Below are 25395 nucleotides of genomic sequence, written 5' to 3' on the forward strand. Positions count from 1 at the left end.
TAGTGCAGTTATCATTTCCTATGTACGTACAGCCCCTAGTACACCTAGGATTAGATAAAGGAAAACTCCTCCCTCCCAAGAATCCTATTGTTCTTTCTTAAAAGCTTGGGACTAGACGGAGAGCAAGACCACTGATTTGCTGTCAGAACATGTTGCCAGATATAATTACAAGCTGAATAGTGATATCAAAGACTGACAGATCCCGAATAACTTGCTCGCCCTCCTTTTCATTGGGAGTTCACTAAAGCTATTTTAATAGCTTAGAAGGCATCCATTTCTTTTCACCACTGATTTCATCACCAAAGTCTTAACAGCATTAAGACAAGTCTGAGAGTTTCAGGACTTCTGATAGGTACTAAAGACCAAACCAGTATCTCCCTCCTAACCCACCCTTTAAATTGATCTCTGTGTGGAAAAGGGAGTTGGACTATAATAAAGCAACTTGACCTTGCAAAACACAAGTTGTAGAAGCTTTGGCAACAGCTCAAAGAAATTTGCCTTATTTTCTATAAATATTCAGCAGTTAGATTTATGAACCACTGTCTGATCATTACCTACCAGCTTTAGTAATATATAGGTATTTATATAAATATATTTAGTAATATAAATAATAGGTATTTAATAATACCTATTATTGCTTTTCCTGGACATGCTTTTAAATGGAACACTTAGTACACAGGACACCCCATTCTTTCCTGCTGTACATTACTAATTTTTGAATTAAACTACAGAACCAGAAAGCTATATTTAAGAGAGTTCTGATTGCTACCTCAAATGGATCCAATTATTTTTTGGATTCTCGGACAAAGCACAGAAACTTGCCTCAAAATCAGTAAGAATTAAACAAACAAAAACAGAACACAAAAAACAAACAAGCCCAAAACATCAGCTACAAAATCACTACATTGTCTGGAGTATATACAAATTGTCTGTAGAGCAAAGATTTATTCTGGATGGAAAAGCAATACCTAAACACCAAATCTCACAACAAAGTAAAAAGCCAACTTGACTCCAGATTTTTTCCTTATTTTCTTTAAAAGGGCAGTATTTCTATTTGTCAGAGAAGCTGTGCAATAATGTTTTCCTAAAAACAGTGAGCAACTGCCAGTTAGACAAGAATATAAAAAGGATATTTTGGGACTTCAGATGGATCAGTCTGTGACCAACATACATGCCCACAGCCCAAGCAGCCAGTGATGGGACTCATGTCCCATCTCTCTCATTCAGTGAGAAATCACTGGGGCCTGACATTTAGCCTGCAGTGGCCAGTCTATACTTATCTTAAGAAGTAAAACAATAATCTGTGTCAGTAACCATGGATTATTACTGCTACTATGTTTTCATGAAATATAGGACTGTTATTGAGAACCTTGTTTTATATTGCCAGTGCAAGTTTGGAATTTTATTTTTCTTAATCTTACATTAACAAGGCTGAGTTTGGTAATATTATCATAATCATAAAACAGATATTGAAGACATTATAGAAAATAACTCATGAGTGAAGGAAACACTTTAATAAAAAAACACAACAGTCATTTCACAGACATATAGGTAAAGTAATAAGAAAACCTTTGTTATCTTACAGGTATTGAAAAGCTCATATTGCTTAACAACTTCCTAAGTAGCTATTTGGTCCTTGCTGCAGAGATAAACTTGAATTGTTTAGCAGATTTCCTAACAGATGAGAAATGGTTTATGGCTTAAAGGGAACATGGTTCCTTCCAGGGCCTCATGACTGCAGAGGGCAACAGGTATCCAGGGATTTTGTTCTCTAGCAGATAGCTAATATATCCAGAAGAACCAAAAGCCCTTTGTGAGAGGTGTTTGAGGACAGGAGGAATATATGTCTCTATATGATTTATATATGCATTCATTACAATACCTATACATAGAAGTAAACAGTTTTCATCATAAAGGTGAAAAGTTACTTTGTTACAAAAACAAAGTGGCAGTATTTCAGAAGTTAAGGCCATACATTCTAAGGAGGGGCCAAGGGCTTCTTTTTGGAATAGGAAGGAGTACTGTACACATCAATTCCCACTGAGGGCATAATAAAGCAAACTAATAAGTTTAAGAGGAATGTTAGGTGAAACAAAAATAATAAAAAATAACCCACTTAAATGTGTGTCCTAGGTTAAAAAAAAAAAAACCAAAACAAAAACCAAAACACACTAACCAACCCCCCTGCCCCCCAAACACTGTTACCTGCAATACTCTAAAACTTGGAAAATTCCTAGTTATCCTGAATTTTTCTTTCCCTGAACAAGATACTGAACAAGCTGTTCTTGGTATCACAAGTCCTTAGCAGAGCAGACAATGTTCTTTTGTGAGCTTTGTGCATTTGTTGTAGACAATTAAAAAAGAAAAAGACTTCTTCGTTGCTGCTTGGGCTCTCCTCTGCTTTACCTGGGGTAATATGCTGTGTAGTTCATGAAGAGCTGAGCCCCAGCAGGGTAGTAGGCTGTGGAGGGCTGGAGTGTTCGTGGGTTCAGAAGCATGGATGGCTGATACAGAGCAGCTTCTGTTGGCACAACTGCAGCAGGAGCTGGGAACGAGTAGGTAGGGGGTGAAAGGCCTACAGGGAGAAAATGGAAAATAGGTTAGGACCTTTGAAATTCCAGAGCTAATGAAGACCATACATACACAACTCCACAGTATACATCAAGACTCTTCACAATCTTCTTATCCTTGTTCATCACAGAAAATAAACAGAAGCCACCAATGTGAGCGTGACTACAAAGTGTTGCACCCCGCCTCCAGTCAACAGTAAAGTCAAAAGTACACAAAAAGCCACCTCTTGCTCTGGGAATAGGGTCTCTTTCTGATATATAGGTCAGCTTTGCTTGTCTAGGCTCAGATTTTAATGAAGTCTGCATTCAAGAACTATGAGACTTCACCATGGTAAGAAGAAAACTTCCTTGATAAAGATCTATTTAACATTCAACAAAAGAGAGAAGACTTTCATCCTGGTATTGCTTATCCCTTAAGTAAACAACAACAGAGTGAGGAAAGTCATGGCTTTGCAGCCTGAAGTGTTAACACTGAATTTAAAAAAAGAACAAACCAAAAGTGCCCTTTCTGCTATCTTGATAAGATGTTAGGCCCTAAATGAATTTTCACTCATGGGAGTTCACCCTCCTCCTTTGCCATTCTCTTCCTTTACTTTCCTCTTCTCCTCCCTACTGCCAAAGAAGTGAACATAAAGCTTTATCTAAAGTAAGCCTTTAGTTTTGCTATTCAGAGCTACAGCCAGCATGACTGTAAGTGCTAAAAGGCCGTATTTAAGGAATACATCACAGGCCATTTGTAATTGGAAATGGGAACATTGACACCTGTGTGTTCCCAAAGTTTGTGACTCTGCCCAAGAACCTGTCCTAGGAATTCTCAGAAGGTTCCAACCCATCTGAAATAGCAATCACACATAGGATTATCTACTGCTGACCCCTGCTCAAGACACTTTCATTGAAAAACTCTCCCAAGGAGTAGCTGAAGGTCTACTTGCACTCAAAAGAAACCACTCCCAGGTGGTATGCTGTTGTACTGGCAGCTCCAAATATCATGTAGAGGATATTTCTTAAAAAGCCCACCACCAAAAAAAAATACACTTGCATAGAGAGACACAGAAAAAACTACTACTTAACTACCTTGCCATTTATGATTTTGGAAGCAAAGTATTATTTTTCCCATAGGCTCAGATTTACGTGGCACAGATGCTTAGTAAGTTAGCCCTCAAGCTCTTAAAGCATTTCCTCCAAAAGTTTTTGCAGAAGTCAGTGTCCATCCTAGTAGCTCTGAGAATCAAAGTTTAAAAGGAAATACAGATTCTACAATTCTCTAAGGCAGAAGCCATGTGTGTTTCACTCCCACAAAGCCAACCTCCATTCCATATGAAGAACAAAAAGTAAAGGAAAAAGTCAGTCGCAGTTCAAAAGGCAGAACATGTGATTAAGTCTCAAAGGGGAGCATTACTTATGGCTTCTCAAAATAAGTTTTGGAAGTGAAAAGGGAAGATCTTTTGCTTGCCATGTTCACCATGATGAAAAAATATAAGTACAGAACAGTTTAAATGCAAAACAGTTCTTTAAGGTCTAGGCAGGGCTTAGAAATTACTTTTCAGAATCATCACTCGCCCCAACCAATTAAAGTTTCAGGGAGTAAAGGGAAATTTGCCACTAGAATAGCAAAAGCAGTTCTTCAAACTAAATACTTCACAACCAAAGGGAAAAATAATGATTGCAAGCTGGTGATGATTGAAGACTAAAGACCTTATTTTAACACCTACATCTGACAATGCTTTCCAAGAACCAGGATCAGAGTCAGGAAAGCAGCTCCAATACCTACCCACACACAGTGTAGACCGTAGTGGCAAGACCCAAGCAAAACTTACATGGTAACTTACATGGTGGCGGGGACAAGCCATTTCGATTTAAAGTGCCCCCCATTAATACAAAGTTCATCTCTTCAGCAGAACATTGAAAGACTTCAACATATCTGTCCTTCATGGTCTTCTTATGACATTTCTGTGCAGCCAGGAAAGCTCGATCTGCAGATTTCATCTGAATGAAAGCATCTCCCGATGGACGCCCCTACAAACAAGGCAGACAACAAAGAAATGTTTCTGTAGATTCCACGAAGAAGCAGCATAGCAATAACTTCTGCTGTGATAAGCAGTCTCTTCAGTCATAAATACATTCATCTCCAAAGTCAAGTGCAGTCAGCCATCCTGAGCACTCATCAGCATGTTTAAGCTCTCCTCTCCAATGTTCTTCTCACTTGTGATAACTTGATTGTATTTATTCACCTGTTTTGATTAAGCTGCATTGTAACTCGTTACTTACACATCTAAAAAAAAGTGACACCTATGGGAGAGACTGCAATTCAGGAGTACCTCGGTGCTTTGAGACCTGCTCTTACAAATTTATTACAAATGCAGAATTAGAAGATCTAGGCCCCATTTATTACCTGTGATTTTTAAAATTCAAGGATTAAAATTAAAATCAAATTTAAAATCCAGTCAAGTGCTTATTGCTAAACAATTTGTTTTAAATTTCATTTTCTGAAGACCAACATGGGCTGTGATGTTTTAGTAGAGTACTAACTAGCCTAACATTTGGTATGAGCTTGAAGAAAAAAAACAACACTGACATCTTTATATCTGTAAACGAGTGGGATACATCGCTGGGAGGAGTTATTTTAGCCACATGCAGCTGCTGATTTGAAGTAACCAAAACTAGAGAGAGATCTGACATCAGCTCTAACTCAAGTTCTGGGCCAGCTCTTCTCATTTTGGAGGAGACAACTTTATCAGCATCCTTTACACAGTTGTTCATGATTAGAGGGTTGAAACCTGGGAACATGGAGAAAGATAAAAATCTAGTAGTCAGGCAAAAGCAGTATTTGGGGAGAAAAAAAAAAGCCCGATAGTTTTATGCAGGGCAAGGGTGGCAGACAGCCCTTAGGGTTATATGCAAAAACCAATTTCTTCATCCAGGTTCCTTCTTTAGTGCTGTCAAAGGCTGACACTACTGTAAATCATTATATGTGCTTTAATATCTGCACTTTTCTTAGTCTCTCCCAGCACTGCACATTAACTACAGTTTTTTAGCTTTGTCTAGGTCAAGTCTCCACAGACACAGGCATGTCTTTAGATAGACAAGTACTGAAATAACTACAGTCCCTTCTCCATCCTCACATTCCTGAAACACAGAAGTCCTACTTCGGGACCAGGAAGTATTTTTTAGTTTGGTTGACATTAAGCCTAAATTAAACAGTTTTAGAACCATCATTTTTATACAGCAATCAGTTTGTTCCGTTGAACCACTCAGAACACCATAGAGTTTAAGGACTCCTCCCCCCTGAAGTCACAAGAATAGAAAGATACAGATCACAAGAATGCACAATCCTTTGTCTAAAAGATTTTGGTAGAAACTGCTTCCAGAAAACAATGGCAAAGATGTGACAGGTTATACATGTCAATGAGCTGTTAATCTTGGTGCTTAGCTGTGACTGTTTAAAGAAAGCAACAACACAAGAAACCCAAAGCTTCAGTTTCTGACTTTTGACATAGGAATTCCTGTCTCTAGAAGGCTACAGTCACATTTATCCTCAAATATACTCACAGCACATTGTTCAGCAAGGCAGGGACAAACCACTCCTCTGAGAGCTAACACTGCCCACACTTGTGTTGATGGCACTCCTCACCAGGTACAAGAGGAATCATGCATGCTGTTGAGTAAGACTCCAGTTCAAGCCTCCTACACTTCAGGATCATGGCTGCTCTTCTGGGAGCACTATTCCCTCCAAGACTATAGCTCAGCTTTCAGCACGTGGATCTCAGTGAAAGAAACCACTCTACAGCAAATGTATCCATTGGCACAGCAGGGTTCAGGTCATCTATTGGCAGTACACTTAGAAGAGAGCTGGAGGCCCATTAATACCATTACTGCTAATCCCAAAGGTGCTTCCCTATGAGTATCATAATTAGGACTGTATTCATATACACAAACATTTAGAGTGGCTAGAAACGTGTTGCCTACCAACCTGGTGATTTAGTACCATGTGAACTCCATGGGTCCGAATATCTGTAGAAAACTCTCCCAGGAACTCCAGAATGTCCTCTATAGTAGCAGCATAGGGAAGACCACGCAAACGTATGCAGTCTCTGATGTTAGTGGGAGGCACAAATTGTTGAGGTAATACTGGAAGAATTGGAGGTGTTGGGAGAGGAATGAGAGGTGTGGAAGAGTACCTGTTCAGCACCTGTGCAAAACAAAAACACATAACAGAAGCCTCCTTATTCCTTCTTCAGTTTAGGAGTCAATGTAACCCCAATGCCAGCTGTTTTCACTCTGGGCAGTGTTTTAAGAAACAAGTGAGCTAGATACAAATATTAATTGTAAAGCATTTGAATTCCAAGCACTGTGTTGTGGTTTAAGCTCAGAATCTAGCACACTTCTGTAGTCATTCAGTAAATAGTCATGCTATTGTTTTACAAAAATTTGGGTCATTTTCTTCTTGAAAAACGGTTGCATTTTGGGAAATTTACTTGAACAGCTAATGCAAGTCTCAATAGAGATCTCAGAACATGAAACCTGTATATCTACATTATTTTTACTGTGAAACTATCCTAAAACATTTTACTATCTACAAAGTCATGATGACACTTCTATCCAAAAATATCTCCTCTGCAAAACTTTAGGGGAGTTTGGGAACTAGAAGCACATTTCACTATCACACATCCCTAACTATGCCTGCCATAGTCCATTGAAGAAACATTAGGAGCATTACCGAGTCACAGTACCTGTGACACTTACACTTGGAGATTTGTTAATAATTTTAACAGCAAAATCTGTCTGGTGAGAAGTTCCCTGAATATTCAGTTGCTACTCCTGAACTCTCTCTGAGCAAGAATAAGATTTATTTACATTTATACAGCTATCAGGAGGTTTTACTAAACAAATAAACATATGAGATTACTTGAGAAAAATGCAATGACGAGTGAGCACCGTGGCTCTGCGTTCTCATCACTAATGTCACCTTTTAAACACAGCACTTCAATCTCTATATATTGGAGAGAATACAAATTTGCATCATTTCTTGGGTATAATGACATGGCTACAATCTGCATCATAGATGATACCTTTTTAATAATGTCCAGAAGTTACTTATGCCAACTAAAGCTCTGAAAATCTTTTTTTGGAGACATAACAGTCCACTCAGCTCTCCTTCCTTTCTCTGACAGCTTAGCTGCAATTAATGGTCCACCAAGCCCAGTTAAGCCAGACTCCTCAGCTTCAAAGTCCTGCTACTCTCTGCTTGGTAGCCTGTGCTTGCAGAAGATGCCAGAGATCTGCCCTTAAAGACAATTTGTAGAATTCTTCAGATACATTACACTGGAGAGGACAACTAAAAAAAAGGCTTTGCTTTTTTGTGTCAGTGACTCAAGATAAATTGTTTAGCTCAAGATTTGTTGCTAAACACTCCTTCTTAACAGATTGTCATTGGACTTATTCTGAATTTGACTATGTAGTATAAAGCACTAGACCCACATCCACATTTTACAAAGCTACTGAAAGCCAAAACCCCAAAGGTTTGTATATGATTGAGAACACCCCTATACCACAAGGTTTAACATTTCAAGAGAGCAGTCTTGCAGAAATTCAGACAATACTCATTCCAACAAGAGTCAAGAGTGAGAAAAGGTAAAAGAAGCTTTCAAGTCAACACCAAGCATTATTTGCTTCCTCTACTGCCAGCACAGAAGTTTGGACTACAAAAAGCCAACGTTTGAAAGGTTTCCACCTACCTGCTGAACTTCTGCTGCAGTGCTACGGAAGAGTTCAATATACCTTTTCCCCAGCAAATCCTTGTGCTTTTTCAGTGCATTTTGTGCATATTCCTCACAAGCAAACAAGACAAAGGCATCCCCTGTTGGCCTGCTGTCAGGGTAAGTAACAAACAGGACTCCCTCCTTTCCTCCTGTTACAGGGCAGTGCTGGCCAAAGAAAGTCAGCACTTCTTCTGTTGTTACATTGAAAGGAAGACCTCGCATCCTGACAATCACTTGGTTTTCTTTCGACAAAAACTGTGCAACCTCATTGGAAGTACCTTTAACAAGAAAAAGTACAGAAGCACCTCAGTCTAGGCAACCATGTAGAATCATGAGCATAGCTACATCCTTGCAACAGGCAGTTTTTGAGCAGGTGGAACAGTTTTTAACCTCTAAAGTCAGGAAAGATGACCCTCTGATAAACTAGATATATTGTATAGGACACCTCCCATTAAAGTATAATAATTTAGTCCATCATTTAGAGGAAATTAATCTTTATTCAAAGGAAAAGTAGGAAATACTTGCAACGTTCAAAGCCCAAGGAAAGCACAATCTGTCAGTCTCTTGTGTGAGCAGGACCTGTGCTACTGCGCCCCTAGCCTAACTTTGGAATATGTCTGGCATGTTCTGAAGCCATAATATAGGGCAACCAAGTACCCAGGTCATTGTGCTGGAAAAAGAAAGTTGGAAGAGCATGTTGAAAACAGCTCAGGGATTTCATCCTATCCTAACAGAACTGTCAAAATCTGCCAATTCTACTTTCAGTACCCTTAGAAGACCAGTGATGCTAATAACACTACCTTATTCAAAGGTACCTGCTAATCAAACTAGTATCTTAATACAGTCCTTTCACTTGCAGCTCTCTTATGTTCTACCAGACATGCACCATTCCTCACAAATGTCACTGTGCAATGTCTTTACTTTGAATGGCTTAACTACTACACCAAACCTATCAGCTATGTAGTTAACAGCTTAACAGCCCCTCCCACTCTAAATCTCTGTTAGGAAGATATGAGGACCTCAAAGTAGTATTGCAGATAAAACAGCTTATTGGTTCTTAATTCAAATTTTGTATGCTTGCAGACAAAAAGGGGAGGAAAAGAGACCAAGAAAGAGTTTGAAGAGCAAATTGTGCAGCCTTTCAATTATCAGCAAATATTTCAAGATTCCCCTTAAATAAGCATTTCCCCTAAATCCTCCCCATTGAGTTTGAGGAAAAGGTTTGAAGAAAATCAGTTCCATATATCCCTTGTATTTACACTGTGATATCTGTTTGTTTTTATGCAAGCCTCCACAGCAATAACAGTTATATTGTTTCAAATAACTACTCTGGTTTCATTTCACTTAAATAACATTTAGATTCCCACTATCATGAAGATGACCTAACAAATTAAGTTCATATAAAAGATCATTTTGCCCAATCAAATCCTGATTGACAGGACACTTGAAAATGGCAAGATTGTGGAAGAGAGGCAGACAGATAAATCATGGATCATCTTGGACTGCTGCTAGCAGAATACATAGTAATCAATACACCAGCCAACTACTTGTTCAAAGACAGAAAAAAGGGCCATGTTCAACAGGAGCAGTTTGCAGCCAAAAGTTGGAGATGCTGATGGAACAAACCATCCCTTTTCATCCCCTAAAAATTACCTCCTGCAATTTTAAGGAAGTCTTCACCTGTTGCCTTGTATACCTAAAGGAAAAAAAAACAAAACACGTGATAGGCATGTAATATGCATTCCTTTTGAGAAGAGGATTTCAAAGCCCATCATGTCACCCACCTCTATGTATCGGTTCCCCATGTGATGCTTGTGCCTTTGTAGTGCTAGATCTCTATGCTCTTCACTTACGAACCTCACAAGAGCCTCCCCATTCCTCCTACCTTGGGCATTGAGACAGAGTGCAGCACCTCCTCTGCAAGATTTAAATCAAGAGATGAAACACCATGACCTACACAGCTGAAAAGCTACAAATGTGCAAGTAAATTCTTAGCTACTAACTTGGCAATATTTAGACCTTTGAAGAATCTTGCTATGTCCTGGTCAGATGACTGCCATGGCAATCCTCTTGCTCGGATAACAGCATTGTCATCCACAAGTTCCATCTTGCTGCTGCAGGCACAGAAAGAAGTAGTAATGCAAAGACATCTGCCTCTGGTATCTGCCACACACCAACCTGTCCACTTGTTGTTTGTACTCTGGGAACAGGCTTCTGTCCCTGCTCTGTGTCTACTGGATGGCAGTGCCAAGGCAGTGAGGCCCAAGTACCACAAAAGCCACTGAACAAATCTCTCCAAAGGAAAGTTTGCTTTATTAAGTTGCCCCTTTCCAAGTTCCCCTTTCTGGCTTTACCACATTTGCTCTTTGAGCTGTCATCTCTTTAATCATGTTTCCAATCTACTTCCCTCTCCTGACATCATTTGTGCTTCTCCGTTATCTGAAGAGGGTTACTGGTATAAAAATCAAGTACTTGCTGTTCTAATCTAGCTAGGTAGAAACTGAAGCAGAACAATTACATGTAACCGAGATTAGCGCATATTATTTCTACTGTGACAGTGTATAAGAACCTGTCACAAGCCAAGACAAATCTCTTCAGGGCTGTACTCAGCACACACAGGACTCTGGCCTGAAGAGTTGAGCCTTCACATTGCTGGTTCAGGCCATCACTGTACTACTAAAGATTAATATAGCTAAAGGCTACATTAGCTGCTTAGCATGGGAATAGCTTAGCCACAGAAAGCCAGGTTTAATTGGTCATTACTGCAGTCTCTTTTGTTCTCTTACTTCTTGAAAGTGTCAAGTACAACAAAACGATCACAGCTACCCAAGCCTGCCTTTCTGGCTATCACAGGAACAGCTTTTTTGCAGGGAAGAGCTTAAGTGATTAAGTAGATGAAGTGTTGTTCAGTAGCAGAGGACTCCCTCATACAAAAGGGCTGTGGTATGCCTGGAGGGTCATGTTTCTCACTCACATTTTAATTTCTCAGGTGGCCTTTCTGTAGCTGTCTGTCTCAAACTGTTCCCCCTTGCCTCCTAGTTCTGTACTTTCTCATTATCTTAAATAAAATGTGAATCTCACACTTCATCCCAGAATTTTGTTAGCAAAAAGGAAAAAGCTTAGAACAAGGCTGAACATAGCCCCTGAGCTAATCTCTCTGGATACTTTCTGCCAATGTTGCATTTTTCTTACTTTTTTTAACTCAAAAGTATAAGCATCATCTGCCATTATGACAGATCCTTAATCTGAAAGAGGGAAGTGTTTGCGCAAGATGGGAATATAAATAAGGTCAGTTTAACACCAGTATCTTGTGATATTGCAGAGAAATCAGAGAAAACCACTGAGAAAAGTATTTACACATAGAAAAAATGCAGTTACGTTAAAAAAAAAAAAAAACGACCACCCAAGCAACAAAGCAGGCATCAAAAGTGGATAAAGCTTTATGTTTAAAACTTATTTGGGAATAAAAATTACTGTACTTTAAAGAACTGAGTGGTAGCATAGTATTTCTGGCACAATATCTTTATGGAAGTGTTGCTTCCCCATTAAAAAAAAAATTATGTATATGCAGTACCTGTGTAGTAAATTGCAGAAAGAGCATAAGAGTTAGTAACTATAAGGGGTTATTTCTGAAACACTGCTTATATTCTTTGTTAATAGCACAACACACTTAGCATCCATTATAAGCACTTACAAGCAGAACACAGAATTCTAAGCAGCTAACAGTCAACACTGAAGCCTAAAAAGAAAACAGGCTTGCATCTGATCATAGATTGTCTGTTCCCTTTCCCACTTGAAGGATCTAATCAATTCCCATAGCAGTGGGAAGGTAAGTAAATATAATGGTAACAGCTACTGGCAAATTAGAAAGAGAGGACTACAGCTGATCTAAACAATAACTTTAAACAAAAAGTGGTGGGGTTGAAACATGTGCAATAAGAAGAGGGAGGAAGTACTTACCAAGGCCCACTTTCAAATTTGTAGTTCACCCTTTCTGGATCTGAAAATCGGTGATCTATGAAATACAGCACAAGTTATTTCCTATTTTGTCATCATACAGGACAAGCAGCAAAACCAAAGAAGGAACAAAGAAAACTCATCACAACCACTTACTGTATGGTTCAGATATTAACGTTAAAATAATATGCCCCATATCTTCAACTTGAGAGGCTCCATAGGGAAATGCTGAACTGCTCTTGTCAAGATTTAAATCTTTATGCTGGAGTTAAGTCAATTATCACCAAACATATTTCTAATTGGTTTCCTGCTAGAGCAACACACTTTCATGTTGTCCTTGCATGTTGTTTCTCAGGTAAAGGTTTAATCCATCTTCCTGCTGGGATACATTAGCTGCTCTGCCTTGGCCTCTAGTTACTGCCACCTCCAGGAGTGTAAGGTCACTCCAAAAAGTGTCTGGGGACACAAGACCCCATCATAGGGGCATGTATTTAGTATGTCTATGAAATATGAATGTTTGACAGATACACCTCTGTATGTAGAGGTGGAGAGTCTGGAGCCCTGTCCTTTTTAATTAACATCCTCTTTAATCTTCAGGAAAAGATTTGGGGCAGAAGAAGAAGCAAACAATCAGCTAAAAGCTTCAGAAATGGAGGGATGTACTTTTTGACTAAGTAAATTCCAAAACAGAATAAGTATCTTACCACTTCAATAAAATTAATAAATGACATCTTGTCTAAACCTTGCCTATTAGAAGTCATAGCCCAGGTTTTGGGCTGTTGCACAGAAGCATTTTGACAGCCTGCTTAGAATCCACCAGTCATGTGTTTTGTCAAGAGGCAAAATAGAACCCCACAATCCACAGCTTTAGTCTGAAGGATTTTGGAAGTGACTGTAATAAAGAACAGGAAGCATCCTGTCATAGGAAGGCCATAGAAAGACCAAAAAACACCCCCACATTCATAAAGTGAGTATGATTTAAGTTGCATATACCATCTTTTTTCAGACAACTGTAAAGAGTTTATTTACTATGGTATCTCCTGCTTTCCATCATATTTGCCCCTCTCCAACACCAGGCTGACAGGACTATAAGATTACTTGCAGTTCTACTCCATTATCTATGAAGCAAATTTTTAAACAGGTTTTTTCCACTCACTTTCTTTGAGGACTGAAGGGTAAAAAAATACAATCAAGAACAGAAAAAAAAAATAAGGAAATCTGGAAATAAGTGTTGCACTTTTGACTTGCTGTATCAGTTTGCATGAAGACTTCAGAGCAAAAATAAGAGTTTCTTAAATAAGACCCATTCTGACATGGAGATACAGTAATGCAACACATTGAAAACAGCTGAGTTTTCAAGTGCACCGATTATTTGCCTACATGCCCCCCAGACTACATTGAACACATTTCAAATGCTCCAGAGCCTGCATTATGATGTTCAAAGGTTGCTTCAATAGTCCAAGATAGCTTCCTTTTTCAAGAGGAAAACTGCTTTCTCCACCTAGAGCTAAGGAACAACTGAGTTGTCAGATGCCTACATAAAGTGCAGGGAACAGAACAGTTTCTGTTAGAAACAAACAGCTCATACCAGCTTTGTTGTATCATCTCATCAAGAGATGAGCCAGGACAAATTTCTTTGTGAGATAGTCTTCCCTATTATTCATAGGATGACTCCAAGTCAGTTCTACAAAACAGATTTTTAAAAAATTGTTTAACAGTTGTCTTGTTGCAAGATGAAAAATAACTTGAACTGAACTAATGCATTCCTCTTCCACAGCAAGGAAAGGAAAGCTGCTGTGCCAACAAAATACACTTCAGGCTAATTTGATTTTGAAGCTTTGTTGGTTTTAAGTGTGCACTGGAGTATGGAATGTGAGAGGATGATGCTTGGTGTTAGAAGAACATTTGAAGCTTAAGTGAATTATCTTAGTTTAAAAACCAGAATACTTAAACCAGCGACTCCTCCCCTCCAACTGCTTGACTAGGAATAGCTTACTTGTCATTGCCTTTACCCTCCACCCTCCTAGTACCTTCTTCGGGGTAAGGTACTGCAAATATTAAATAGTTTTCTTAAACAAGCCAAAAATCCTGAGCAACCCCAAAGCATGGTTTAAGAGATTACGACTACAACAATAAAAAATTTCTTCATTGCAGTCTGTCTTTCTAAGCTTTAAACAAACTCAAGCTCACCTCTCCCACTGCCCCCCAGAAGTGGGGGTTGGAAAGAAAAATAACTCACAGACTCTGACAGAAAGCGTGTCAAAGCAGCACCACACAGATATTTCTGGGCACATTGTGCATCAGAGCAGAGTAGTGCTTCTCCTCCCTTTCTCGCCACTGATCCCCCTGTAGCACCTAACAGCTCCACATGGGGCTTGTGAAGAGCTTCTGCTGTTCATACAGGGAACCAGAAGCTGCTGATGGTGCATGTGTTAGAACCTTGGTCTTGCCGGACCAAGTTTTATGAAGATTTTGGAAATGTGTTTCCTCTGTCAAAAGTCAAGAGAAACTGGGCAGGAGTTGCAACAGCTACTCCAGCAGGGGACATGCATATACATGTGCTTGGCTGTTAGACTGTGCTGTCAGAACAGAAAAGACATTTCAATATTTCCTTTGTGCTGAGCCAAAGATCCCTAGAAGTGATCAGCATTCAGAGGGGGAATGCAGCAGTGTGGAATGGGCAGGAATTTGAAAAGAGGCCATCACACAAGGAAAACAAACAGGACCCCACCCCACAATAATTTTCTTTGTGAAACTGTTTTCTGAGGACACTGATCTATGGGAGAATTAGTTCCTGAAAATGCTCTAGTGTCAACAGAAGCTGGTACCAGTTGTCAGACACAGGGAGTCAGTTGTGCCAAACTCTAGAGAAATATAAACACAGTGGAGGGAAGGAAGAAAGTCATCAACATTATTGCAGGCATAACCTCACACCTTCACCTCTGATTAGTTAGAAGCACAGCTTTTAGGCAAGAATGGAAAAGAAAATTGATAGCTTTCTGCATATTTAAAGAGCATGTTAAGTGAAAATTTGTGTTCTAATGAACAAGACTGACTACACAGAAGCACCTATGGACAGCAGCACTAAAAATTACCGTACTTGGGGAAAAATATAAATGAAATACTCTATAAACCCCATCCCTTGCTCTGTGAAAGGAGACCACACGTGTCTCTGTACGTTTATATTTAAAGTATGCCTCTCCTGGGAAATTGGAGAAAGACAATTACAGGGGATAATCCAAGTTCACATTTAAAAGAAGCGTTAGAAACCAGACATGGCTGTCCAGAGCTAATATATGCAGTAGCATCCACATGCATATTCTTAATGAAGCAACAAGCAAAAGACAGCCCCAAATAAGGCAGGATGGGAAACAAGGAACTACTTTATCTTGGTGTGCAGCTGCAGTATCACCTCCTGCAACACTGAACAAGTTAAAGTGAGCAGGAAGGAAAGGCATATTCTGTATTAGGGTGGCCTCTAACATGGAAGAAATTTCTAAACCATTTCCTCAGATGCATCACCACAGCTTCACTCGCTGCCAGTGTCCTCCTCCAAGACTTCTTCCCACTGTCTCTTCCATTTCTCTCAACTCCTTTCTCATTGAACAACTAACTTAACCTGAGATGACATGAAACAGCATTGCAATTGTGCTCTGCACTGATCCCTTCCCCTTTGCTCTGTTTCTTATTTAAGTCTCTTTAGACAGAAGATTACATCTTTCTAAATAATGCTTTGCATAGAGGTAATATAATATGACCCACTTCCTGAGTACTATCACAGGAAATACAAATAACAATATCCAAGATTCTCAGCTAATACCCAGTTACAGGCTTTCATTGCCAGAGATAAGCACTATTGGTTATAATTGTGCTCCACATTATTGTTTCCAAGACACTCAGGCAAAAACACAAAAACAAACAATAAAACCCCAACAAACCAAGTTTCAGTACTACAATATCCAGCACATTAAACAAGCTGTTCTGGAGTGCCCCTGAGTTTCTACTGACAACACTGGCAGATACTCCTAGGAAGAAGTTATCCTCACACATCCAGTTTAGAAGTGAGTGGAGCAAACCAAGCACTGGAGGAAGCAAGCTATTTGACATTTAATGGCTTCTGCACACCCAATCTCGAGGCAAAGGATGAGTCTTCTGCAAAACTAATAGGAATAGTCATGCAAGCTTTTTTCACTCCACCCTGAAGGCACTCACAGGGTGAAAACTGGCTCAGCAAGCTTTGCAAATCAAGAAGTGTAGCAAGTATGGGAGGTACAGAGGGTGCAAGAACAGCCCTACTCCTTTTTTATGCTTACACATTTCAAGAAAAAAATGTTGACAGACCCAACTTATTTTCTCTGCTGGAACATGATCACTTCTCTCAAGTTTCGTTACTCAAAATTTCTCATAATTGTCCTGCTGTCATTATACTTACACAATTCTGACAAAGTCTGCCAGAAAACTGTCTCATACACAATAACTGTTTTGACACCATGAGTTAGGCAGCAGTAGCACTCAGACAATTACAACTAGTTTCAGTTCTGCATTGGTCACTTGAATTTCATAGCATTTTAAACATTGCTTTACCTTTATCTGAAAGAAAAGAGTGTCTGTTGTGAAATGTATAACTTCTTACAGGGGTTGGGAGTAAAGATTTGCAAAGCTTTCACCTGAGTTCTTGAGTTTGGCATGGTTTCATTGCTGTACACAAATTTCAAGTAGCCTCCTGAGAAAGTGAGTCCACAAAGTACTTTCTAAAGGAGGAATAACCCAACCAGTTATTTAGTCTATTATCTCTATGCTCTTTCACAAGATGGTGCTTGCCTTGTCTGCAAGAAATACATAGCCAAGCACCTGCAATCTGGTGTGCTACGTACCAAAATATCTACCTGGAATTGATGGTGCAGTAGGAAGTTATCTCCCCTGACAGCTGGGAACAGTTGTGCACATTCCCCATTTGCCTGTAATTTGTTGTTTAATCAAAAGTGACTCAATAAAACAAAAGCTTCTGAAGATTTTAATAACTTTGGTGTAGTTTAACACCCAGCTTTCTCCTAACTATTTCATATCTTAAAAGTTTCCTCTTACTGATCACAACCAGGTTACACACAGATAAATGGAGATGTAAATACATGAAGGGATGTGCTCAAAAATCATTCCACTCCTGCATTTACCAGTCTGTAAATGTAAGTCTCTTGAATACCTAGCCTGTACCTTAGCTCCATACTAAAACCTTCTATCATCACCAAATGCTAATGTATCTGTCACACTGTAGTTTCTGTGGCAGAAATCATGGAAGATTCATACACCCTCTTTAGCTGTGAGGCCAAGAAGCTGCACTTTCTACAAGAATAAAAAGAGCTCAGCCAGTTTCTATGTGCTAATCTGCACTTCATTCCAACATACTGCACTTAATTCTGATTTGTTTCTTATTTTGTCCCATACCCCAGCATAGCCATATATAAATGAAGAAAAACTAAACAACTTTGCACACAAACTTACAGAACTAGTCTTCAGACTCAGCACCTGCTCAAACAACCCTTTTATCCTAAACATCACATACATGTCCATGGTCTACAAATGCAATTAACCTATACAGCTTCTAACACTGAGGAGATTAAGCTATTATGTTTCAGCAAGGTGAGGAGAAAGAAAAATCTTATTTGTCAATAAAAGAAAACCAAAAATTGTTTTACCCTTTTTGGTCACTGCATCCTCTGCTCCCACACAGTAATAGGGAAGAGACAGTTGATTTCAGCTATGTTGCATAAATTGCAAGTTTACAATTAAGAGCCTCAGCAGTTACAAAACAAGATAAGCCACAAAAATAAATGTAAATCCAGAACAAAGTTAGGTCTATATACCTTAAGAAGCATCTTATCCAGAACTCAGACTCAAGCTGAGTATATTTGGACAGACTGATGAAGCTTCTAGGAACTTGGGAAAAATATTATTGGCAACTGCCAAAATTACTCTCGGGTGGCACTGACTCTTTAGGGACTTCCTGACAGTCAGGTAACACAGGGTCATCTGCACCCTTCTCCCAGCAGACAGGGAATACACAGTCCATCACCATGCCCTAGCAGACCACCGACACTCCAGGTAGCTGTAGTCATACAACTCCTTCTACAGTGGAAAGGCATACCCCACACATTCACATAGGGAGAAACCAATGCCAACTCTCTGAAACAGCCAAACTAGCTCATCATCTTTAATTTCTCCAGATCATGTCAAAGCAGTCCCTAAACAATGTATTATGTTTTTGACCAAAACTTTTAGAAGTCTCTATCATCCAGTTTCTATGCACCACAGCATATATTTCACTTTTCTACATAAAGATTCAGTATTCTACTCTAACTGTACTGCTTTCCTTCAGAATATGGGGATAAATAATTTTTGCCCCTTCACTAGCAGAGATTAATCTTAATATGCAGATAAAGCAGAGCAGAATGGTTAAACACAAAAACCCACCCCATATATGTATTTTATGCCCTCGACAAGTACAAAGCCCAGGCAATTCTAGACCTGCAGTGAAAGCTCAAAAAATTCTTAAGCCACAGACATCACCTTTTAATGGCAACCACTCAATGGACACCAAAACAAGTCAGAGGAAAAATTATTAAAAACACTAGCAGCAACATCAACCACCAATAATAAACATCTCAAATTCCTTTATTCCTCCTTGATACCCAACTTCTGTGACCACTATTTCAATAGCTCAGTAGCTCTGTGTCCAAGAATATTTTTGGGATGAAGACTGAGACTTGCAGCAAGAGGGGAGACTTCCAGGGAAGCAAGGGAAGAATGAACAGTGAAATTCACAGCTTCAGCTGTCAAGCTCAGACTAGGAAAGACTCAGACAGGATGGGGTTATAGACCACTTCAGACTATTCAGAAAGTAATTTTAGACATCCCTATCTATCACTGAAACTGGAAACATACTACTGACTGCATCTTGCTATGGATGCTAACTCTGAAGCAGGGAGCACAGTGCCTGTGGAATAGCAGGCTGCATAACTTTCTCAGTCTCGCCTCAGAAAGTGGCCTGGGAAATCATAAGGAAGAATTAAAACAATCCTCAGAGATAGAAAACAGCCTTGCAGGTGCTGTTTGTCAGTTTCTTGTTTTCTTGCAAGAGAAGGTCGAGGGGTGGTGATCCCCACTGACCAATGATGGTGATGAGTTAGTGTACTAACCAATAAGAGTTTTACTTTTCTGAACTTCCATGTATCAGTCTATAAAAGAAGATCTGAGATAATAAACCCCAAGGGAGAAAGAGAGAAACAACTCTCCTGCTCAACTCACGAGAGAGTCTGTGTCATTCTTCTCACTGTTCCCAACAGAGCGACATCTTGGTGCCAGCCAAGCCTCACCCTGTGAGGTGTAGAATGTGCACTTTCTAGAAGACTGAATACCACATGTTCCAACAGCATCCCTGCCTTAGGATCATTCCTGTGTTAGAGATTCACTACGAGGTCATATCAAGAAGAACCATCTCCTCTCCTGAAAATTAAGGTGGTCCCCTAGTACCTGCTCTTGCCTAAAATTAAATAAAAATCTAACTGATGCTATGAAACTCAACCCCCAAACTTTAATATTACAATTCACAAGAGTAATTTAAAAATAAATGTGCTGGTTACACTAAACTGTGAAGTTTAAAGCAAGACAGCTATAAAGATGGTAAAGAAAACATGCAGAAGTCAAGAAGAAATACAGGATTTTCTCCATGGAAGCATTCTTTTATCTTTATCTTTGTGAGAAAACAGTACAGCTCCGAGTCACTCATTAAAGTTATACCACCCTTAAACATGTGTTGCAAGCATTACTCATGTACCTCTGTCCTAAAATTCTGCCAAGACTGTAACAGCAGCAGAGTCACTATCATTGTTAAAAGGATACATTCTGTCATGGCTACAACATCAAGTTTGCTAACTTCAGGTGAACCAGGGCAACACTTCTTGAACTCTTTCCGCAAGTCAAAAAAGGAGTAGAAGCATTCAGGCAATAAAATATTCTGTAAAAGGAACAAAGTCAGTTAGGGTGAGTTTAACATACTTTGTGTCTAGATACCAAACTTTCTAACAGTATCTTTAGAATAGGTAGGAAACACAAACAGTCTTTGCTAAAGAGAAACACACTTAGCCAGGTAAGTACAGTCAAACTTTTTCAGTTAAACAGCTTTCTCTTTATATTGTTTAATAAGAGAAATGTGCTTTTGCACTGCCAGGGAAACATTTGCCATTATTACTAGAGCTTCAAATCCAATATATATGTAGGAGAGCAAATGCCTCCTACTGCAACATTTATCATCAATTCTTGATTGCAATTTTAACTGTATAAAGCCAGAGGGTAGTCAATTCAGTCTGTAGAATTTTAGTTTATAGAAAAGGCTGTTTTCAGAGAATAGTCACACTTCAAAGATTTATTTCCAACAAATAAAAAATCCAACTGTGCAGAAGAGGGTTTGACATGGCGCAGTGGTTGTCAGCATGGTTTTAACTGCAGCATATCCAAAGCCAGAAGAGAGTTATGTAGCCCACTAGAAGTCACTTAAACCCTTCTTGCCCCACCAGTACATCTACCACATGCTTTGAATTGTTTTGGGAGTGGGAAGAAGACATGGAGAGTCTTGGGGGCAGCTGTTGAAACCAGCGCAAACCCTTACTCCTTCAGTTAGCTCTTCACCCCAGACAGGATACTGCATATTCCTTTTGGTTGTTTCTTGCCTGCAAGGCCTTTCTAGACTACACATAAAGGCCTTCTGGGATATAACAACTAGTTAGCATGTTGGCATTGTAACAGATAACAGCCTATGTTAAAGCACATTAGGGAGCCCAAAGAAAGCAGTTTAGGCTCTAAAACAAATTCTGCTTTGAGAACATTACAGCTTATCTTAGCATATGGACAGGTGTATTAGGCAAACGATACTCTTTAAAGACTTATGAAAATATAGATGGGCTTGCCAACATTTCCTGCTCTAGTTTTAGCATGATTTTCTTCCTTGATGTTGAAATGAAATTCCATACTTCATTTATGTTCTTTTGGAATGGCTGATGCCAATTCATTCCCTGAATACCAGGAGTTGCTAGACAGCTTCAGAATGAGTATCTTAGAAATAAATATCTTCTCAAGAGCCTACAGATTTCTGCCTATCTGGATTTTAGTGATGTCACACTCCAATCCCTGTATTGGGATACTCATCAAAAAACTACTACAAGTCTCATAAGCATCTGGTTTACTTAATCTACAGGCAGCACAGAGCAAATTTCAAATGAACAATTCTTAACAAAACAGCAACAGAAGATTTTGATGAAACCTTTGATTCCTGTCTGTAACCCTGTGATGATAGAGAAAAAGGATTCCTGACATCAAACCAACTTAAATAATTGTAGGATGTGTCCCTTCTTTTATCCACATAAGATAAATGGATGACAAGTTTTACTTTATTAGCCAAGAAGAAAGTCTTTTAAAAACCTGTTTCCACATTTTCTTATGTTACATGTCATAGATGACAAGTTACATGTATAAGAACTGTCCCTTCACTGTGAATAATGCTCACTGTTTCTCTTCTAAGCCTTCAAAGCTATTAGTACTTAAAGCACAAACAAGTATTACAACCAAGCTCATTCAGTATCACTTTTGTAACAGCACAGACTTGCAGCAGTGTCCCTTCAAAGATGGGGCAGAAAATTGAAGGGCACAGAAGTCAGGTACAATGAGAGGAGCAAAACAGCTCAGTTACAGAGCAATACACACTCATACCAAACCACAAAATGAGGTGTTATTAATATTGAGGCAGTTATTTCAGAACCAGAGAGACTCACATATTGCTGCAACCCTATCACTAACGAAAAGCAGGCAGGGCTTCATAGCACTGTTAGCAATTTGGCAACTCTGAAGTTATGGAAAACTCCAGACCATGGGACTAATCATAACTCACAGCCTGCCTCAAACTACTGTTCCACTCCTTTCAAATACAAACATTGCCCTTGGAGTGTCAACTGAATATCCAAAGATTGAAAGTTGCTATAACTAGTCATGACTGTAAAATTTCAAAAAACAGTTTATGGTTAAGAAGGTTAACTATTCAGCAACAATCCCAAATCTCACCTGTTAACCCTGTAGAAGCTACAAGTAGTGTCAATACATTGCTCCTTTATCAAACATTTAAGAGTATCTTTCTTCTGATTTAAAAAGGCATCTCAAGACCACATAAGGAAAGGGCACTGTATATTTCCATTTTTATTTTACTTCCACACAGACTCTTTAGCCTAGTAAGCATGTTACACAGGAGCAATGTTTGTGCTATGGTTGTGTGGAACCCTCATACTAGAGGGAAGTTTATTTGTTTTACAAGAAATCACAAAAAGCACATTAAGAGTCAAACTTAAGCTACATACCTTTTTGGAAGCTTCAGGGTGTAGAACCTGCCTAATGTGCAACTGTCCATCAGTACAAAAACAGAAAGAAGTACCTACACCAATGTTCAGCTCATTGCTCACGGACTGATTAAACTGTTGGCAGGAACAAGAAAAGACATACACGTTACAGAGATCAGAGTGACTCCACTAGGCAGTGTCATCAGCTGGCAACATGTTATTCCTGGGCAGCAGAAACATGGAGCTGGAATTCCTTTTCATATAAGCCTACTCCTTCACTTCCATAAATTTGTTTCTTACTAGCTAAGCACATGCTAACTTCCATAATAAATTTCTTCACAAGGAAACCAGCCCTTTTCCCCCCCTTCTAATGAGATATGGCTACACAGACAGCCCACATGACAGAAGAAAATCTTTTTCAATATTGGCAAGAGCACTACAATGAGACAAAGCTGGTTGCAGACAGCTGAGGCAGTACTGGAATCACACACACTTTCTTGTTAACCTAGAGGTTTCAGTAGTAAGTAGCATCACCTTCCCAGGACTGATGAGCACAAGCCTTAACAGGGGACACCTAAAGCCCGCTTCTTCCAACACTGATTAGGGCTCACGCTCAGCTGAGATTCACTCAGGGTCCAGCATGGCAGGAGCACAGGGTAGGGAAATAGCTGATCTTAACCTTCCTCTCTTGGGGTTCAGTGTCTCCCAGGCTAAATAAAGAAAGGCCCACAAAACCCTACACATAAAAGCTTCCTGGCCCACATATGTCTGTGGTGCTCCCGTAGCAGGCTCCATTGCTCTGATAGTGGGGATAAACAGATGATGATACCACCTCTACCCCACAGGGGAGCTCCCAAAGGAGACCAGCACTTAGCAGCCAGTTATGGGATGTCACCTGTCTCAATGCCTGCTCCAGCGGTGGAGCCAGTGCCAGGCTCTCCACATCCACTTGGGTGATCTCCTGGCACTCAGCCGTCAGTTCTGTGTGGTCAGGCCGGACCAGCACGTCATGCAGGTGCCCCAGCTCCAGAGAAAGCAGAGGAGGGGGTGAGTCAGCTCTCCGGGCTGGAGGTCCCTATCTGCAGCACCAGTCCCTACCCTCCACCAGAGCTTGCTCCAGCCTGGGACACCCGTTACCAGCCCAGCACCAAGACCGCCCTGCCCACGTCCAGCATGGCAGGCGCCAAGGGGAGCAGCAGGTCGGGGTGCTCCCCCGTCGGGTGAAAATACCTCCTTACTCCTCAGGTCGACCACTTTCCACAGGAGCTGGAGCAGCTCTCGCTCGTCTGAGCCCAACCTTGCCCCGTTGGTGCCCGCCGTGGTCACGAAGAGAATCACCAGGTAGTCGGGAGACGCCGTCATGGTGCCACCGGGCCAGCAGAGAGGATAAAAAGGAGGAAAGGAAGAAGGGGGAAAAGAGAAGCCGGAAACTTTCCTTGCCCCAGGCGCTTCCAAGCGAGACCCAAGCGGCAGAACCCCCTTGCTGCCCAAGGACCTGGCGTGGGAGAGGCGCACAGCTCCCCCGCCTTCCCCACCCCCTTTTCCCCGAGGTGGGTGGTAGCCGCTCCCACACCAACTGCACCCCTGGGAAAGGCGCAATGGCTGCGAGCTTTTCTGTGCGGGGCCGCGGCACCACCTGCCCACCCCCGGCCCACGTGGTGCAGGTAACACACACCTGGCGCCGCCGCCCATTGGCCCCGCCGGGCGGGGACGTGGCAGCGCGGCGGGGGCGGCAGCCGGAGTGCGGGGCTGGGATTGCGGGCGGGACGCCGAGCGCGGGGCCAGGATTGCGGACGGGTTGCGGGGGCACGGCGGTGGAGGAGCAGCCCCGGGCCCCTGAGGAGCCTTAGTGTGCACCGACGGCGGCCCGGACTCCGCCGGGCTGCGCCTTCCGCCGGCGAGGTGCGCTGCGCCGGGATGGTGCAACTCCTCAGCGCCGGGGCGGGATCGCCCGGTCCTGCTGGGACATGTCGCAGAGGGCAGCTCTGCCCTGCTCCGGGCAGCTCCGTCCTGGCAGCCAGGAGGGCCAACCGTGGCCTGGGGAGCACCGCGTTGCCAGCCGGGCAAGGGAGGGGATCGTCCTGCTCCGCTCTGCACTGGGGCAGCCTCACCTCAAGTACTGTGTGATATTTTAGTCACCACAATATAAAAAAGATAGAAACTTCTTAGAGAATGTCCAAAGGAGTGCCATGTGAATGGTGAAAGGCCTTGAAGGGAAACTTTATTAGGAGCAGCTGAGAAGAAAGGAGGAGACTGAGATGAGACCTCATGACTGTCCTCAACATCCTCAGAAGGAGCAAGTAGAAGGTGTTACTGGTAAATTTACTTAGTATGTCTTTGTGTCCAAGTCTTTAATGAAGACATTGAAAAAAATTGGGCCAAGGATGGAGCCTTGTGGAACCCCACTAGTGACACAGGGGTGCCACCCTGATGTCACCCCATTCACTATAAGTCTTTACACCTGACCTGTGAGCCAGCTGCTCACCCATCATGTCACCTGGTTGTTCAGCTGTGTGCTGAACATTTCCATGAAGGTGCACCTTGTATGTTTCTTCATCACCATTCCTTATACTGGTGCAGGTTCACAGATTGCACCACCTTTTATTAACACATACACATTTGTTTGGCAGGAAGGGAACAGATATGTCTCACCACTGCTGGGGATCCTGTCAGCCACTGACTTGTGCCCATAGTGCCTGCCATCCTCTTCCTGCCCTACTGTGGTTTGATGCA

The 25395-nt window shown here is 41.0% G+C and overlaps 1 protein-coding gene across 2 annotated transcripts; it reads right to left on the reverse strand.

Annotated features, from left to right (window-relative positions):
* Nucleotides 1-1373: 1373 nt before the first annotated feature.
* Nucleotides 1374-24418, reverse strand: ESRP1 (epithelial splicing regulatory protein 1). 2 transcript variants are annotated; one of them, XM_023920759.2, is made up of 13 exons: nt 23893-24418; nt 23558-23686; nt 22684-22797; nt 20183-20297; nt 12443-12541; nt 12290-12344; nt 10333-10443; nt 10114-10246; nt 9983-10025; nt 8306-8607; nt 6541-6759; nt 4400-4586; nt 1374-2575 (listed from the first exon to the last, which is right to left on the reverse strand). In XM_023920759.2, exons 1-13 carry the CDS (start codon nt 24352-24354, stop codon nt 2403-2405), a joined length of 2142 nt encoding a protein of 713 aa, XP_023776527.2. In that variant the 5' UTR covers nt 24355-24418; the 3' UTR covers nt 1374-2402. The 2 variants fall into 2 exon arrangements, with proteins under 2 accessions (XP_023776527.2, XP_023776528.2); XM_023920760.2 differs by having other exon boundaries at nt 4388-4586.
* Nucleotides 24419-25395: the final 977 nt, after the last annotated feature.

This window comes from Cyanistes caeruleus, chromosome 1 (assembly GCF_971803275.1).
Source record: "Cyanistes caeruleus chromosome 1, bCyaCae1.hap1.1, whole genome shotgun sequence".
NCBI lineage: Eukaryota > Metazoa > Chordata > Aves > Passeriformes > Paridae > Cyanistes > Cyanistes caeruleus.